The sequence below is a fragment of the Oncorhynchus keta genome, unplaced genomic scaffold (assembly GCF_023373465.1).
Source record: "Oncorhynchus keta strain PuntledgeMale-10-30-2019 unplaced genomic scaffold, Oket_V2 Un_contig_8544_pilon_pilon, whole genome shotgun sequence".
NCBI classification, from domain to species: domain Eukaryota; kingdom Metazoa; phylum Chordata; class Actinopteri; order Salmoniformes; family Salmonidae; genus Oncorhynchus; species Oncorhynchus keta.
In genome coordinates this window covers 67,416-87,500 of record NW_026290111.1, presented here as the reverse complement: position 1 = coordinate 87,500, position 20,085 = coordinate 67,416, and the positions used below count along the sequence as shown (strand labels likewise).

The 20,085-nt window shown below is 43.0% G+C and overlaps 1 protein-coding gene across 1 annotated transcript in view; it reads left to right on the top strand.

Annotated features, from left to right (window-relative positions):
- The window catches only part of LOC127926866 (CUB and sushi domain-containing protein 3-like), a 59,572-nt gene that overhangs the window by 22,202 nt on the left and 17,285 nt on the right, over positions 1–20,085 (top strand). Inside the window, exons 5-7 of the mRNA XM_052512525.1 lie at positions 12,486–12,555; positions 15,723–15,839; positions 16,195–16,404. Of these exons, the coding sequence (XP_052368485.1) occupies positions 12,486–12,555; positions 15,723–15,839; positions 16,195–16,404 (397 nt within the window). The remainder of the gene's footprint in view (positions 1–12,485; positions 12,556–15,722; positions 15,840–16,194; positions 16,405–20,085) is intronic.

Genomic DNA, 20,085 nt, shown 5'->3' with positions numbered 1-20,085 from the left:
GGTTGTGTCCAACATTCACATACAGGTTGTGTCCAACATCTATATACTGGTTGTGTCCAGCATCTACATACTGGTTGTGTCCATCAGCTACATACTGGTTGTATCCAACAGCCACATACTGGTTGTGTCTAACATCTACATACTGGTTGTGTCCAACAGCCACATACTGGTTGTGTCCATCAGCTACATACTGGTTGTGTCCATCAGCTACATACTGGTTGTGTCCAACATCCACATGCTGGTTGTGTCCAACATCTATATACTGGTTGTGTCCAGCATCTACATACTGGTTGTGTCCATCAGCTACATACTGGTTGTGTCCATCAGCTACATACTGGTTGTGTCCAACATCCACATGCTGGTTGTGTCCATCAGCTACATACTGGTTGTGTCCATCAGCTACATACTGGTTGTGTCCAACATCCACATACTGGTTGTGTCCATCAGCTACATACTGGTTGTGTCCATCAGCTACATACTGGTTGTGTCCAACATCCACATACTGGTTGTGTCCATCAGCTACATACTGGTTGTGTCCAACATCCACATACTGGTTGTGTCCATCAGCTACATACTGGTTGTGTCCATCAGCTACATACTGGTTGTGTCCAACATCCACATACTGGTTGTGTCCATCAGCTACATACTGGTTGTGTCCAACATCCACATACTGGTTGTGTCCATCAGCTACATACTGGTTGTGTCCAACATCCACATGCTGGTTGTGTCCAACATCCACATACTGGTTGTGTCCATCAGCTACATACTGGTTGTGTCCATCAGCTACATACTGGTTGTGTCCAACATCCACATGCTGGTTGTGTCCATCAGCTACATACTGGTTGTGTCCATCAGCTACATACTGGTTGTGTCCAACATCCACATACTGGTTGTGTCCATCAGCTACATACTGGTTGTGTCCAACATCCACATACTGGTTGTGTCCATCAGCTACATACTGGTTGTGTCCAACATCCACATGCTGGTTGTGTCCATCAGCTACATACTGGTTGTGTCCATCAGCTACATACTGGTTGTGTCCAACATCCACATACTGGTTGTGTCCATCAGCTACATACTGGTTGTGTCCAACATCCACATACTGGTTGTGTACATCAGCTACATACTGGTTGTGTCCAACATCCACATACTGGTTGTGTCCATCAGCTACATACTGGTTGTGTCCATCAGCTACATACTGGTTGTGTCCAACATCCACATACTGGTTGTGTCCAACATCCACATGCTGCTTGTGTCCATCAGCTACATACTGGTTGTGTCCATCAGCTACATACTGGTTGTGTCCATCAGCTACATACTGGTTGTGTCCAACATCCACATACTGGTTGTGTCCAACATCCACATGCTGCTTGTGTCCATCAGCTATATACTGGTTGTGTCCAGCATCTACATACTGGTTGTGTCCATCAGCTACATACTGGTTGTGTCCAACAGCCACATACTGGTTGTGTCTAACATCTACATACTGGTTGTGTCCAACAGCCACATACTGGTTGTGTCCATCAGCTACATACTGGTTGTGTCCATCAGCTACATACTGGTTGTGTCCAACATCCACATGCTGGTTGAGTCCAACATCTATATACTGGTTGTGTCCAGCATCTACATACTGGTTGTGTCCATCAGCTACATACTGGTTGTGTCCATCAGCTACATACTGGTTGTGTCCAACATCCACATGCTGGTTGTGTCCATCAGCTACATACTGGTTGTGTCCATCAGCTACATACTGGTTGTGTCCAACATCCACATACTGGTTGTGTCCATCAGCTACATACTGGTTGTGTCCAACATCCACATACTGGTTGTGTCCATCAGCTACATACTGGTTGTGTCCAACATCCACATGCTGGTTGTGTCCAACATCCACATACTGGTTGTGTCCATCAGCTACATACTGGTTGTGTCCAACATCCACATACTGGTTGTGTCCATCAGCTACATACTGGTTGTGTCCATCAGCTACATACTGGTTGTGTCCAACATCTACATACTGGTTGTGTCCATCAGCTACATACTGGTTGTGTCCAACAGCCACATACTGGTTGTGTCCATCAGCTACATACTGGTTGTGTCCAACATCCACATGCTGGTTGTGTCCATTAGCTACATACTGGTTGTGTCCATCAGCTACATACTGGTTGTGTCCAACATCCACATACTGGTTGTGTCCATCAGCTACATACTGGTTGTGTCCAACATCCACATACTGGTTGTGTCCATCAGCTACATACTGGTTGTGTCCAACATCCACATGCTGGTTGTGTCCAACATCCACATACTGGTTGTGTCCATCAGCTACATACTGGTTGTGTCCAACATCCACATACTGGTTGTGTCCATCAGCTACATACTGGTTGTGTCCATCAGCTACATACTGGTTGTGTCCAACATCCACATACTGGTTGTGTCCATCAGCTACATACTGGTTGTGTCCAACATCCACATACTGGTTGTGTCCAACATCTACATACTGGTTGTGTCCATCAGCTACATACTGGCTGTGTCCATCAGCTACATACTGGTTGTGTCCAACATCCACATGCTGGTTGTGTCCAACATCCACATACTGGTTGTGTCCATCAGCTACATACTGGTTGTGTCCATCAGCTACATACTGGTTGTGTCCAACATCCACATGCTGGTTGTGTCCATCAGCTACATACTGGTTGTGTCCATCAGCTACATACTGGTTGTGTCCAACATCCACATACTGGTTGTGTCCATCAGCTACATACTGGTTGTGTCCAACATCCACATACTGGTTGTGTCCATCAGCTACATACTGGTTGTGTCCATCAGCTACATACTGGTTGTGTCCATCAGCTACATACTGGTTGTGTCCATCAGCTACATACTGGTTGTGTCCAACATCCACATACTGGTTGTGTCCATCAGCTACATACTGGTTGTGTCCATCAGCTACATACTGGTTGTGTCCATCAGCTACATACTGGTTGTGTCCAACATCCACATGCTGGTTGTGTCCAACATCCACATACTGGTTGTGTCCATCAGCTACATACTGGTTGTGTCCATCAGCTACATACTGGTTGTGTCCAACATCCACATGCTGGTTGTGTCCAACATCCACATACTGGTTGTGTCCAACATCCACATACTGGTTGTGTCCAACATCCACATACTGGTTGTGTCCATCAGCTACATACTGGTTGTGTCCATCAGCTACATACTGGTTGTGTCCAACATCCACATACTGGTTGTGTCCAACATCCACATACTGGTTGTGTCCATCAGCTACATACTGGTTGTGTCCAACATCCACATACTGGTTGTGTCCATCAGCTACATACTGGTTGTGTCCAACATCCACATACAGGTTGTGTCCATCAGCTACATACTGGTTGTGTCCAATATCCACATACAGGTTGTGTCCAACATTCACATACAGGTTGTGTCCAACATCTATATACTGGTTGTGTCCAGCATCTACATACTGGTTGTGTCCATCAGCTACATACTGGTTGTGTCCAACAGCCACATACTGGTTGTGTCTAACATCTACATACTGGTTGTGTCCAACAGCCACATACTGGTTGTGTCCATCAGCTACATACTGGTTGTGTCCATCAGCTACATACTGGTTGTGTCCAACATCCACATGCTGTTTGTGTCCAACATCTATATACTGGTTGTGTCCAGCATCTACATACTGGTTGTGTCCATCAGCTACATACTGGTTGTGTCCATCAGCTACATATTGGTTGTGTCCAACATCCACATGCTGGTTGTGTCCATCAGCTACATACTGGTTGTGTCCATCAGCTACATACTGGTTGTGTCCAACATCCACATACTGGTTGTGTCCATCAGCTACATACTGGTTGTGTCCATCAGCTACATACTGGTTGTGTCCAACATCCACATACTGGTTGTGTCCATCAGCTACATACTGGTTGTGTCCATCAGCTACATACTGGTTGTGTCCAACAGCCACATACTGGTTGTGTCCATCAGCTACATACTGGTTGTGTCCATCAGCTACATATTGGTTGTGTCCAACATCCACATGCTGGTTGTGTCCATCAGCTACATACTGGTTGTGTCCATCAGCTACATACTGGTTGTGTCCAACATCCACATACTGGTTGTGTCCATCAGCTACATACTGGTTGTGTCCATCAGCTACATACTGGTTGTGTCCATCAGCTACATACTGGTTGTGTCCAACATCCACATGCTTGTTGTGTCCAACATCCACATACTGGTTGTGTCCATCAGCTACATACTGCTGGGTCCAACATCCACATACTGGTTGTGTCCATCAGCTACATACTGGTTGTGTCCATCAGCTACATACTGGTTGTGTCCAACATCTACATGCTGGTTGTGTCCAACATCCACATACTGGTTGTGTCCATCAGCTACATACTGGTTGTGTCCAACATCCACATACTGGTTGTGTCCAACATCCACATACTGGTTGTGTCCATCATTCACATACAGGTTGTGTCCAACAGCCACATACTGGTTGTGTCCAACATTCACATACAGGTTGTGTCCATCAGCTACATACTGGTTGTGTCCAACATTCACATACAGGTTGTGTCCATCAGCCACATACTGGTTGTGTCCAACAGCTACATACTGGTTGTGTCCATCAGCTACATACTGGTTGTGTCCAACAGCCACATACAGGTTGTGTCCAACAGCCACATACTGGTTGTGTCCAACAGCTACATACAGGTTGTGTCCAACAGCTACATACTGGTTGTGTCCATCAGCTACATACTGGTTGTGTCCAATATCCACATACAGGTTGTGTCCAACATCCACATACTGGTTGTGTCCATCAGCTACATACAGGTTGTGTCCATCAGCTACATACAGGTTGTGTCCATCAGCTACATACTGGTTGTGTCCAACATCCACATACTGGTTGTGTCCAACATCCACATACTGGTTGTGTCCATCAGCTACATACAGGTTGTGTCCAACATCCACATACTGGTTGTGTCCATCAGCTACATACTGGTTGTGTCCAACATCCACATACTGGTTGTGTCCAACAGCCACATACAGGTTGTGTCCAACATTCACATACTGGTTGTGTCCAACATTCACATACTGGTTGTGTCCAACATCTACATACTGGTTGTGTCCATCAGCTACATACTGGTTGTGTCCAACATTCACATACTGGTTGTGTCCAACATTCACATACTGGTTGTGTCCATCAGCTACATACTGGTTGTGTCCAACAGCCACATACTGGTTGTGTCCAACATTCACATACTGGTTGTGTCCAACATCCACATACTGGTTGTGTCCATCAGCTACATACTGGTTGTGTCCATCAGCTACATACTGGTTGTGTCCATCAGCTACATACTGGTTGTGTCCATCAGCTACATACTGGTTGTGTCCATCAGCTACATACTGGTTGTGTCCATCAGCTACATACTGGTTGTGTCCATCAGCTACATACAGGTTGTGTCCAACATCCACATACTGGTTGTGTCCAACATCCACATGCTGGTTGTGTCCAACATCTATATACTGGTTGTGTCCATCAGCTACATACAGGTTGTGTCCAACATCCACATACTGGTTGTGTCCAACATCCACATGCTGGTTGTGTCCAACATCCACATACTGGTTGTGTCCAACATTCACATACTGGTTGTGTCCATCAGCTACATACTGGTTGTGTCTAACATTCACATACTGGTTGTGTCCAACATCCACATACTGGTTGTGTCCATCAGCTACATACTGGTTGTGTCTAACATTCACATACTGGTTGTGTCTAACATTCACATACTGGTTGTGTCCAACATCCACATACTGGTTGTGTCCATCAGCTACATACTGGTTGTGTCTAACATTCACATACTGGTTGTGTCCAACATTCACATACTGGTTGTGTCCAACATCCACATGCTGGTTGTGTCTAACATTCACATACTGGTTGTGTCCATCAGCTACATACTGGTTGTGTCCATCAGCTACATACTGGTTGTGTCCATCAGCTACATACTGGTTGTGTCCATCAGCTACATACTGGTTGTGTCCAACAGCCACATACTGGTTGTGTCCAACATTCACATACAGGTTGTGTCCATCAGCCACATGCTGGTTGTGTCCAACATCCACATGCTGGTTGTGTCCAACATTCACATACAGGTTGTGTCCATCAGCCACATGCTGGTTGTGTCCAACAGCCACATACTGGTTGTGTCCATCAGCTACATACTGGTTGTGTCCATCAGCCACATGCTGGTTGTGTCCAACATCCACATGCTGGTTGTGTCCAACATTCACATACAGGTTGTGTCCATCAGCCACATGCTGGTTGTGTCCAACAGCCACATACTGGTTGTGTCCAACATTCACATACAGGTTGTGTCCATCAGCCACATGCTGGTTGTGTCCAACAGCCACATACTGGTTGTGTCCAACATTCACATACTGGTTGTGTCCAACATTCACATACTGGTTGTGTCCAACAGCCACATGCTGGTTGTGTCCAACATCCACATGCTGGTTGTGTCCAACATCTATATACTGGTTGTGTCCAGCATCTACATACTGGTTGTGTCCATCAGCTACATACTGGTTGTGTCCATCAGCTACATATTGGTTGTGTCCAACATCCACATGCTGGTTGTGTCCATCAGCTACATACTGGTTGTGTCCATCAGCTACATACTGGTTGTGTCCAACATCCACATACTGGTTGTGTCCATCAGCTACATACTGGTTGTGTCCATCAGCTACATACTGGTTGTGTCCAACATCCACATACTGGTTGTGTCCATCAGCTACATACTGGTTGTGTCCAACATCCACATACTGGTTGTGTCCATCAGCTACATACTGGTTGTGTCCATCAGCTACATACTGGTTGTGTCCAACAACCACATACTGGTTGTGTCCATCAGCTACATACTGGTTGTGTCCAACATCCACATACTGGTTGTGTCCATCAGCTACATACTGGTTGTGTCCAACATCCACATGCTTGTTGTGTCCAACATCCACATACTGGTTGTGTCCATCAGCTACATACTGCTGGGTCCAACATCCACATACTGGTTGTGTCCATCAGCTACATACTGGTTGTGTCCAACATCCACATGCTGGTTGTGTCCAACATCCACATACTGGTTGTGTCCATCAGCTACATACTGGTTGTGTCCAACATTCACATACAGGTTGTGTCCAACATCCACATACTGGTTGTGTCCATCAGCTACATACAGGTTGTGTCCATCAGCTACATACAGGTTGTGTCCATCAGCTACATACTGGTTGTGTCCAACATCCACATACTGGTTGTGTCCAACATCCACATACTGGTTGTGTCCATCAGCTACATACAGGTTGTGTCCAACATCCACATACTGGTTGTGTCCAACAGCCACATACAGGTTGTGTCCAACATTCACATACTGGTTGTGTCCAACAGCCACATACAGGTTGTGTCCATCAGCTACATACTGGTTGTGTCCATCAGCTACATACAGGTTGTGTCCATCAGCTACATACTGGTTGTGTCCATCAGCTACATACAGGTTGTGTCCATCAGCTACATACTGGTTGTGTCCAACATTCACATACTGGTTGTGTCCAACAGCCACATACAGGTTGTGTCCATCAGCTACATACTGGTTGTGTCCATCAGCTACATACAGGTTGTGTCCATCAGCTACATACTGGTTGTGTCCATCAGCTACATACAGGTTGTGTCCATCAGCTACATACTGGTTGTGTCCAACATTCACATACAGGTTGTGTCCAACAGCCACATACAGGTTGTGTCCAACATTCACATACTGGTTGTGTCCAACAGCCACATACTGGTTGTGTCCAACATTCACATACTGGTTGTGTCCAACATTCACATACAGGTTGTGTCCAACAGCCACATACTGGTTGTGTCCAACATTCACATACTGGTTGTGTCCAACAGCCACATACTGGTTGTGTCCAACATTCACATACTGGTTGTGTCCAACATTCACATACTGGTTGTGTCCATCATCTACATACTGGTTGTGTCCAACATCTACATACTGGTTGTGTCCAACATTCACATACTGGTTGTGTCCAACAGCCACATACAGGTTGTGTCCAACATTCACATACTGGTTGTGTCCAACAGCCACATACTGGTTGTGTCCAACATTCACATACTGGTTGTGTCCAACATTCACATACTGGTTGTGTCCAACAGCCACATACAGGTTGTGTCCAACATTCACATACTGGTTGTGTCCAACATTCACATACTGGTTGTGTCCAACATCTACATACTGGTTGTGTCCAACATTCACATACTGGTTGTGTCCATCAGCTACATACTGGTTGTGTCCATCAGCTACATACTGGTTGTGTCCATCAGCTACATACTGGTTGTGTCCATCAGCTACATACTGGTTGTGTCCAACAGCCACATACTGGTTGTGTCCATCAGCTACATACTGGTTGTGTCCAACATTCACATACTGGTTGTGTCCAACATTCACATACAGGTTGTGTCCAACAGCCACATACTGGTTGTGTCCAATATCCACATACAGGTTGTGTCCAACATTCACATACTGGTTGTGTCCAACATCCACATACTGGTTGTGTCCATCAGCTACATACTGGTTGTGTCCAACATCCACATACTGGTTGTGTCCAACAGCCACATACAGGTTGTGTCCAACAGCCACATACTGGTTGTGTCCAACATTCACATACTGGTTGTGTCCAACATCCACATACTGGTTGTGTCCAACATCTACATACTGGTTGTGTCCAACATCCACATACTGTTTGTGTCCAACATCCACATACTGGTTGTGTCCAACATTCACATACTGGTTGTGTCCAATATCCACATACTGGTTGTGTCCAACATCCACATACTGGTTGTGTCCAACATCCACATACTGGTTGTGTCCAACATCTACATACTGGTTGTGTCCAACATCTACATACTGGTTGTGTCCAACATCTACATACTGGTTGTGTCCAACATCTACCTACTGGTTGTGTCCAACATCTACATACTGGTTGTGTCCATCAGCTACATACTGGTTGTGTCCAACATCCACATACTGGTTGTGTCCAACATCCACATACTGGTTGTGTCCAACATCCACATACTGGTTGTGTCCAACATCCACATACTGGTTGTGTCCAACATTCACATACTGGTTGTGTCCATCATCTACATACTGGTTGTGTCCAACATCCACATACTGGTTGTGTCCAACATTCACATACTTGACCTTTTATTCTACATTAGAGACCTTGAGGATAAAGATGAGGAAGGCAATTCCAACAAAACCAAGTGCCAAAATAATGTGAAGAAACCCTTTTCTCTCCCTGTTGTTTCCATGGCCTTTGTTTGATATGAATCAGACATGTTTCTCTCCCTTTTGTTTTCATGGCCTTTGTTTGATATGAATCAGCATTTTCAAAGGTTTCTGTGGTATTCTGTTATATTTGTTTGTTTCCTACAGGGCATCCCAAATGGCACCCTATTCCCTATACAGAGCCATAGGGCCTGGTCTAAAGTAGTGCACTACATAGGGAATAGGGTGCCATAGGGCCTGGTCTAAAGTAGTGCACTACATAGGGAGTAGGGTGCCATTTGGGATGCATTTAATGTGCTATAGCCACATCCTACAGTGCTGAATAGATGTGTTTGTTTGCAGGGTAATGTATACATTTCCATTGTCTCTTGCAGGGTAATGTATACATTTCCATTGTCTCTTGCAGGGTAATGTATACATGTCCATTGTCTCTTGCAGGGTAATGTATACATTTCCATTGTCCCTTGCAGGGTAATGTATACATTTCCATTGTCTCGTGCAGGGTAATGTATACATTTCCATTGTCTCGTCCAGGGTAATGTATACATTTCCATTGTCTCGTGCAGGGTAATGTATACATTTCCATTGTCTCTTGCAGGGTAATGTATACATTTCCATTGTCCCTTGCAGGGTAATGTATACATTTCCATTGTCCCTTGCAGGGTAATGTATACATTTCCATTGTCTCTTGCAGGGTAATGTATACATTTCCATTGTCTCTTGCAGGGTAATGTATACATTTCCATTGTCTCTTGCAGGGTAATGTATACATTTCCATTGTCTCTTGCAGGGTAATGTATACATTTCCATTGTCTCTTGCAGGGTAATGTATACATTTCCATTATCTCGTGCAGGGTAATGTATACAGTTGAAGTCGGAGGTTTACATACACTTAGGTCGGAGTCATTAAAACACATTTTTCAACCACTCCACAAATTTAGTTTAGGTCGGTTAGGACATCTACTTTGTGCAAGACACAAGTTATTTTTCCAACAATTGTTTACAGACAGATTATTTCACTTATAATTCACTGTAATCACAATTCCAGTGGGTCAGAAGTTGACATACACTAAGTTGACTAAGTTGTCTTTAAACAGCTCGGAAAATTCCAGAAAATTATGTCTGGGCTTTAGAAGTTTCTGATAGGCTAATTTACATAATTTGAGTCAATTGGAGGTGTACCTGTGGATGTATTTCAAAGCCTACCTTCAAACTCAGTGCCTCTTTGCTTGACATCATTGGAAAATCTAAAGAAATCATCCAAGACCTCCAAACATTGTTGACCTCCACACGTCTGATTCATCATTGGGAGCAATTTCCAAATGCCTGAAGGTACCACTTTCATCTGTACAAACTATAGTACACAAGTATAAACACCATGGGACCACGCAGCCGTCATACCGCTCAGGAAGGAGACGCGTTCTGTCTCCTAGAGATGAACGTACTTTGGTGCGAAAAGTGCAAATCAATCCCAGAACAACAGCAAAGGACCTTGTGAAGATGCTGGAGGAAACAGGTACAAAAGTATCTATGTCCACAGTAAAACGAGTCCTGTATCGACATAACCTGAAAGGCCGCTCAGCAAGGAATAAGTCACTGCTCCAAAACCACCATAAAAAAGACAGACTACGGTTTGCAACTGCACATGGGGACAAAGATTGTACTTTTTGAAGAAATGTCCTCTGGTCTAATACAACTGTTTGGCCTTAATTACCATCTTTATGTTTGGAGGAAAAAGGGGGAGGCTTGCAAGCCAAAGAACACCATCCCAACCGTGAAGCACGGGGGTGGCAGCATCATGTTGTGGGGGTGCTTTGCTGCAGGAGGGACTGGTGCACTTCACAAAATAGATATCGTGATGAGGAAGGAAAATGATGTGGATATATTGAAGCAACATCTCAAGACATCAGTCAGGAAGTTAAAGCTTGGTCGCAAATGGGTCTTCCAAATGGACAATGATCCCAAGCATACAAAGTCAATGTATTGGAGTGGTCATCACAAACCCCTGACCTCAATCTTATAGAAAATTTGTGGGCAGAACTGAAAAAGTGTGTGCGAGCAAGGAGGCCTACAAACTACTTTCAGTTACACCAGCTCTGTCAGGAGGAATGAGCCAAAATTCACCAATTTATTGTGGGAAGCTTGTGGAAGGCTACCCGAAACGTTTGAACCAAGTAAAACAATTTAAAGGCAATGCTACCAAATACTAACTGAGTGTATGTAAACCTCTGACCCACTGGGAATGTGATGCTTAAATAAATAATTATCTCTACTATTATTCAAATAAAGTGGTGATCCTAACTGACCTGAAACAGGGAATTTTACTCTGATTCAATGTCAGGAATTGTGAAAAACCGAGTTTAAATGTATTTGGTTAAGGTGTATGTAAACTTCCGACTTTAACTGTACATTTATATGTTATCTTGCAGGGTAATGTATACATTAATATTTTCTCATGCAGGGTAATGTATACATTAATATTTTATCTTGCAGGGTAATGTATACATTAATATTTTCTCGTGCAGGGTAATGTATACATTAATATTTTATCTTGCAGGGTAATGTATACATTAATATTTTATCTTGCAGGGTAATGTATACATTAATATTTTATCTTGCAGGGTAATGTATACATTAATATTTTCTCATGCAGGGTAATGTATACATTAATATTTTATCTTGCAGGGTAATGTATACATTAATATTTTATCTTGCAGGGTAATGTATACATTAATATTTTCTCGTGCAGGGTAATGTATACATTAATATTTTATCTTGCAGGGTAATGTATACATTGATATTTTATCTTGCAGGGTAATGTATACATTAATATGTTATCTTGCAGGGTAATGTATACATTAATATTTTATTTTGCAGGGTAATGTATACATTAATATTTTATCTTGCAGGGTAATGTATACATTAATATTTTATCTTGCAGGGTAATGTATACATTGATATTTTATCTTGCAGGGTAATGTATACATTAATATGTTATCTTGCAGGGTAATGTATACATTAATATTTTATTTTGCAGGGTAATGTATACATTCATATTTTATCTTGCAGGGTAATGTATACATGTATATTTTCTCGTGCAGGGTAATGTATACATTTTCTTTTCTCTTGCAGGGTAATGAATACATAACGTGTATGCCAGGGCCCGTCAGACGATGGAATTACCCCGTACCTCTGTGCTTAGGTAATGTCATCATTCTGTATATGTCCTCTTTATTATGGTAATGTTTACATGTTTACAGTATAGAAGTTCATAGTGTTCTGGGATGAGATTAACCATCCATATCTACCATCACACCTGTATGAACCATCGCAGACATTTCTGCTATCACTATGACTACGGTACCTCATTACAATATCAATTCAGAGGAATGAAACATTTTACGTTTTGGATGTCACTGTATCTATATCCACGGCAACCAATCAGTCAGAATGTATCTATATCCACGGCAACCAATCAGTCAGAATGTATCTATATCCACGGCAACCAATCAGTCAGAATGTATCTATATCCACGGCAACCAATCAGTCAGAATGTATCCATATCCACGGCAACCAATCAGCCAGAATGTATCCATATCCACGGCAACCAATCAGTCAGAATGTATCTATATGCACGGCAACCAATCAGCCAGAATGTATCCATATCCACGGCAACCAATCAGCCAGAATGTAACCATATCCACGGCAACCAATCAGCCAGAATGTATCCATATCCACGGCAACCAATCAGCCAGAATGTATCCATATCCACGGCAACCAATCAGCCAGAATTTATCCATATCCACGGCAACCAATCAGCCAGAATTTATCCATATCCACGGCAACCAATCAGTCAGAATGTATCTATATGCACGGCAACCAATCAGCCAGAATGTATCCATATCCACGGCAACCAATCAGCCAGAATGTATCCATATCCACGGCAACCAATCAGCCAGAATGTATCCATATCCACGGCAACCAATCAGCCAGAATTTATCCATATCCACGGCAACCAATCAGCCAGAATGTATCTATATGCACGGCAACCAATCAGTCAGAATGTATCCATATCCACGGCAACCAATCAGTCAGAATGTATCCATATCCACGGCAACCAATCAGTCAGAATGTATCCATATCCACGGCAACCAATCAGTCAGAATGTATCTATATCCACGGCAACCAATCAGCCAGAAGTTATGGTAGGATGACTTCTAGGATTGGAGAGCAGTCCTCTCTGCTATACTGCTGATTGGTAGGATGACTTCTAGGATTGGAGAGCAGTCCTCTCTGCTATACTGCTGATTGGTAGGATAACTTCTAGGATTGGAGAGCAGTCCTCTCTGCTATACTGCTGATTGGTAGGATAACTTCTAGGATTGGAGAGCAGTCCTCTCTGCTATACTGCTGATTGGTAGGATGACTTCTAGGATTGGAGAGCAGTGATCTCTGCTATACTGCTGATTGGTAGGATGACTTCTAGGATTGAAGAGCAGTCCTCTGCTATACTGCTGATTGGTAGGATGACTTCTAGGATTGAAGAGCAGTCCTCTCTGCTATACTGCTGATTGGTAGGATGACTTCTAGGATTGGAGAGCAGTCCTCTCTGCTATACTGCTGATTGGTAGGATGACTTCTAGGATTGGAGAGCAGTCCTCTCTGCTATACTGCTGATTGGTAGGATGACTTCTAGGATTGGAGAGCAGTCCTCTCTGCTATACTGCTGATTGGTAGGATGACTTCTAGGATTGGAGAGCAGTCCTCTCTGCTATACTGCTGATTGGTAGGATGACTTCTAGGATTGGAGAGCAGTCCTCTCTGCTATACTGCTGATTGGTAGGATGACTTCTAGGATTGGAGAGCAGTCCTCTCTGCTATACTGCTGATTGGTAGGATGACTTCTAGGATTGGAGATGTATCCATATCCACGGCAACAAATATGTTGTTCTTCCCCTGAACAGGCAGTTAACCCACTGTTCCTAGACCAGTTAACCCACTGTTCCTAGACCAGTTAACCCACTGTTCCTAGACCAGTTAACCCACTGTTCCTAGACCAGTTAACCCACTGTTCCCCTGAACAGGCAGTTAACCCACTGTTCCCCTGAACAGGCAGTTAACCCACTGTTCCTAGACCAGTTAACCCACTGTTCCTAGACCAGTTAACCCACTGTTCCTAGACCAGTTAACCCACTGTTCCCCTGAACAGGCAGTTAACCCACTGTTCCTAGACCAGTTAACCCACTGTTCCTAGACCAGTTAACCCACTGTTCCTAGACCAGTTAACCCACTGTTCCTAGACCAGTTAACCCACTGTTCCCAGGCCGTCATTGAAAATAAGAATGTGTTCTTAACTGACTTGCCTGGTTAAATAAAGGTAAAAGAAAAAAAAAAAAAAGAAAAAAATAGTATATCTGAAGAATACGTAGGAGAGAATAGTATATATATATATATATATAAAGTATATCTGAAGAATACGTAGGAGAGAATAGTATATATATATATATATATATAGTATATCTGAAGAATACGTAGGAGAGAATAGTATATATATATATATATAGTATATCTGAAGAATACGTAGGAGAGAATAGTATATATATATATATATAGTATATCTGAAGAATACGTAGGAGAGAATAGTATATATATATACAGCTAAACGTCAAAAATAGACGGTCATCAATAATACGTTGAATTTACAGGGAAACAATGAGATCTTGTTATTGATAAACTGTATATAAAACACACACACACACACACACACACACACACACACACACACACACACACACACACACACACACACACACACACACACACACACACGATGACTCACACACGAGCACACATACACGCCTGGGCACGCACACACACACACACACACACACACACACACACACACACACACACACACACACACACACACACACACACACACACACACACACACACACACACACACACACACACACACAATGACTCACACACGCACATACACACACGCCTGGGCACGCACACACACACACACACACACACACACACACACACACACACACACACAATGACACACACACACACACACGCCTGGGCATGCACACACACACACACACAATGACACACACACACACAATGAGACACACACGCACACACACACACACAATGACTCAAACACACAATGACACACACAGACACACACACACACCTGCGCGCACACACACACACACACACACACACACACACACACACACACACACACACACACACACACACACAAACACTGACACAAACACACACACCTCTTCTCTCTCGCTCCCTCTTTCTCTCTCCCCCTCTCTGAGCAACATGTCTTCTCCTTGGTGTTTACAGCTCAGTGCGGAGGCTCTATGACAGACTTCAGTGGTGTGATCCTGAGTCCAGGCTTCCCAGGGAATTACCTCAGCAGTCTGGACTGTAGCTGGAGTGTACAGCTCCCCGTAGGCTTCGGTCTGTCTTCTCTACTGTTGCTGCTGTTGTTTTCTTTGTCCTTCACTATCACAGAAATAAAACACTTTTCATGTTAGAGGATAACAATGTTGTTTCTGTTGTTGTAAGAGTAAAGGGTAAACAGTTTAAAGAAATGCATCCCCGGACTGTATTTATATTAGACCAAGGAATACTGCATTTTTATTACATCTTCGCCCTCTTCGCTCTCTCTCTCTCTCTTTACCTCTCTCTCTCTCCCTCTTCTCTCTCTCTCTCTCTCTCTCTCTCTCTCTCTCTCTCTCTCTCTCTCTCTCTCTCTCTCTCTCTCTCTCTCTCTCTCTCTCTCTCTCTCTCTCTCTCTGTGTTTTTATTCTAGGCATTCACCTGCAGTTTCTAAACTTCTCTACCGAAGCGGTGCATGACTATCTGGAGGTGCTCAGTGGGAGTTTGGAGACGGGTTCTGTGATTGACAGGTTCAGTGGGTCCGTTGTGCCCGGCTCTCTGTTCAGCACCACACATGAAACCAGCTTCTTGTTCCACAGTGACTACTCCCAGAACAAACCAGGCTTCCACATCATCTACGAGGGTGAGAACATTGGAAAGGAAAGTTTAAAGTATTGGACTTTTGGATTCTCTTTGCAGCCTCTCTTAAGAGGCTGCAAAGTCAAAATTGGCTATGTTGTCAAAAATGTATGAAAAATATATAAAGTTAGGCATTAGGGATAGCAGTGTGGTTAAAGTTAGGTATAAGGTTGAGTCAGAGTGCCAGCTAGTTACAACTCTGCAGAGATGCCTCCAGAACAACTTTCATCGCAAAAAAAACCCCGTTGGAGTTTGGTACCAAGTAGTTTTAAGAAAGCTAAACCCCCAGTAGAAGTTTGGTACCAAGTAGCTTTAAGAAAGCTGACCCCCAGTAGGAGTTTGGTACCAAGTAGCTTTAAGAAAGCTGACCCCCAGTAGGAGTTTGGTACCAAGTAGCTTTAAGAAAGCTGACCCCCAGTAGGAGTTTGGTACCAAGTAGCTTTAAGAAAGCTGACCCCCAGTAGGAGTTTGGTACCAAGTAGCTTTAAGAAAGCTGACCCCCAGTAGGAGTTTGGTACCAAGTAGCTTTAAGAAAGCTGACCCCCAGTAGGAGTTTGGTACCAAGTAGCTTTAAGAAAGCTGACCCCCAGTAGGAGTTTGGTACCAAGTAGCTTTAAGAAAGCTGACCCCCAGTAGGAGTTTGGTACCAAGTAGATTTAAGAAAGCTAAACCCCAGTTGAAGTTTGGTACCAAGTAGATTTTAACAGCTTAACCCCAATTGGAGTTTGGTACCAAGTAGATTTAAGAAAGCTAAACCCCAGTTGAAGTTTGGTACCAAGTAGATTTTAACAGTTTAACCCCAATTGGAGTTTGGTACCAAGTAGCTTTAAGAAAGCTGACCCCCAGTAGGAGTTTGGTACCAAGTAGCTTTAAGAAAGCTAAACCCCAGTTGAAGTTTGGTACCAAGTAGCTTTAAGAACACTAAACCCCAGTAGGAGTTTGGTACCAAGTAGCTTTAAGAAAGCTAAACCCCAGTTGAAGTTTGGTACCAAGTAGATTTTAACAGCTTAACCCCAATTGGAGTTTGGTACCAAGTAGATTTAAGAAAGCTAAACCCCAGTTGAAGTTTGGTACCAAGTAGATTTTAACAGTTTAACCCCAATTGGAGTTTGGTACCAAGTAGCTTTAAGAAAGCTAAACCCCAGTTGGAGTTTGGTACCAAGTAGCTTTAAGAAGACTAAACCCCAGTAGGAGTTTGGTACCAAGTAGCTTTAAGAAAGCTAAACCCCAGTTGGAGTTTGGTACCAAGTAGCTTTAAGAACACTAAACCCCAGTAGGAGTTTGGTACCAAGTAGCTTTAAGAAAGCTTAACCCCAGTTGGAGTTTGGTACCAAGTAGCTTTAAGAAAGCTAAACCCCAGTTGGAGTTTGGTACCAAGTAGCTTTAAGAAAGCTAAACCCCAGTAGGAGTTTGGTACCAAGTAGCTTTAAGAAAGCTAAACCCCAGTAGGAGATTGGTACCAAGTAGCTTTAAGAAAGCTAAACCCCAGTTGGAGATTGGTACCAAGTAGCTTTAAGAAAGCTTAACCCCAGTTGGAGTTTGGTACCAAGTAGCTTTAAGAAAGCTAAACCCCAGTTGGAGTTTGGTACCAAGTAGCTTTAAGAAAGCTAAACCCCAGTAGGAGTTTGGTACCAAGTAGCTTTAAGAATGCTAAACCCCAGTAGAAGTTTGGTACCAAGTAGCATTCATAAGAATGCTGTAACTATGTCCTGGGATTTACTATGGTCTACTATGTAGAATAAGAATGCTGTAACTATGTCCTGGGATTTACTATGGTCTACTATGTAGAATAAGAATGCTGTAACTATGTCCTGGGATTTACTATGGTCTACTATGTAGAATAAGAATGCTGTAAATACAGAAACGTTTTGCTCAGTGAAAAATGAATATCCAACTAGTCAGTGAGAGCTGTGTGGAGTTTAGAGTTTGTGACTGCAACTATGTGAGTTCATTACGGTATTATAGACACTATGACCTGGGATTTACTATGGTCTACTATGTAGAATGACCCCTTACAGTATTATAGACACTATGACCTGGGATTTACTATGGTCTACTATGTAGAAGGACCCCTTACAGTATTATAGACACTATGACCTGGGATTTACTATGGTCTACTATGTAGAATAACCCCTTACAGTATTATAGACACTATGTCCTGGGATTTACTATGGTCTACTATGTAGAACAACCCCTTACAGTATTATAGACACTATGACCTGGGATTTACTATGGTCTACTATGTAGAATAACCCCTTACAGTATTATAGACACTATGACCTGGGATTTACTATGGTCTACTATGTAGAAGGACCCCTTACAGTATTATAGACACTATGACCTGGGATTTACTATGGTCTACTATGTAGAATAACCTCTTACAGTATTATAGACACTATGACCTGGGATTTACTATGGTCTACTATGTAGGAGAACCCCTTACATTATTATAGACACTATGACCTGGGATTTACTATGGTCTACTATGTAGAATAGAATGCTGTAACTATGTCCTGGGATTTACTATGGTCTACTATGTAGGAGAACCCCTTACAGTATTATAGACACTATGACCTGGGATTTACTATGGTCTACTATGTAGGAGAACCCCTTACAGTATTATAGACACTATGACCTGGGATTTACTATGGTCTACTATGTAGGAGAACCCCTTACAGTATTATAGACACTATGACCTGGGATTTACTATGGTCTACTATGTAGAAGAACCCCTGACAGTATTATAGACACTATGACCTGGGATTTACTATGGTCTACTATGTAGAAGGACCCCTTACAGTATTATAGACACTATGATCTGGGATTTACTATGATCTACTATGTAGAAGGACCCCTTACAGTATTATAGACACTATGACCTGGGATTTACTATGGTCTACTATGTAGAAGGACCCCTTACAGTATTATAGACACTATGACCTGGGATTTACTATGGTCTACTATGTAGAAGGACCCCTTACAGTATTATAGACACTATGACCTGGGATTTACTATGGTCTACTATGTAGAAGGACCCCTTACAGTATTATAGACACTATGACCTGGGATTTACTATGGTCTACTATGTAGAAGGACCCCTTACAGTATTATAGACACTATGACCTGGGATTTACTATGGTCTACTATGTAGAAGGACCCCTTACAGTATTATAGACACTATGACCTGGGATTTACTATGGTCTACTATGTAGAAGGACCCCTTACAGTATTATAGACACTATGACCTGGGATTTACTATGGTCTACTATGTAGAATAACCCCTTACAGTATTATAGACACTATGACCTGGGATTTACTATGATCTTCTATGTAGAATAACCCCTTACAGTATTATAGACACTATGACCTGGGATTTACTATGATCTTCTATGTAGAAGAACCTCTTACCTTCTAACGACTCTTGTGTGGCGTGTGAGCAAAACACATGCGTGTTCGTGAGAGTCTCAGCTTTCCAAAGATGGGTCATACTAGTTGGTAGCTCAAACGGATGGGACTCTACAGGCATTTTGGTGAGAAGAACCAGATTACGGGGATCAGCCCTTGTCTCACGTCTTTACCTCAGCCTTCCCATTAATCACACAGACTAATGGTCGGTGTCTGGCAACGTTAATCTGCTGTCCTTTTCCCCCTCGTACCATTCAAATAAAACCCCATTAACATACCC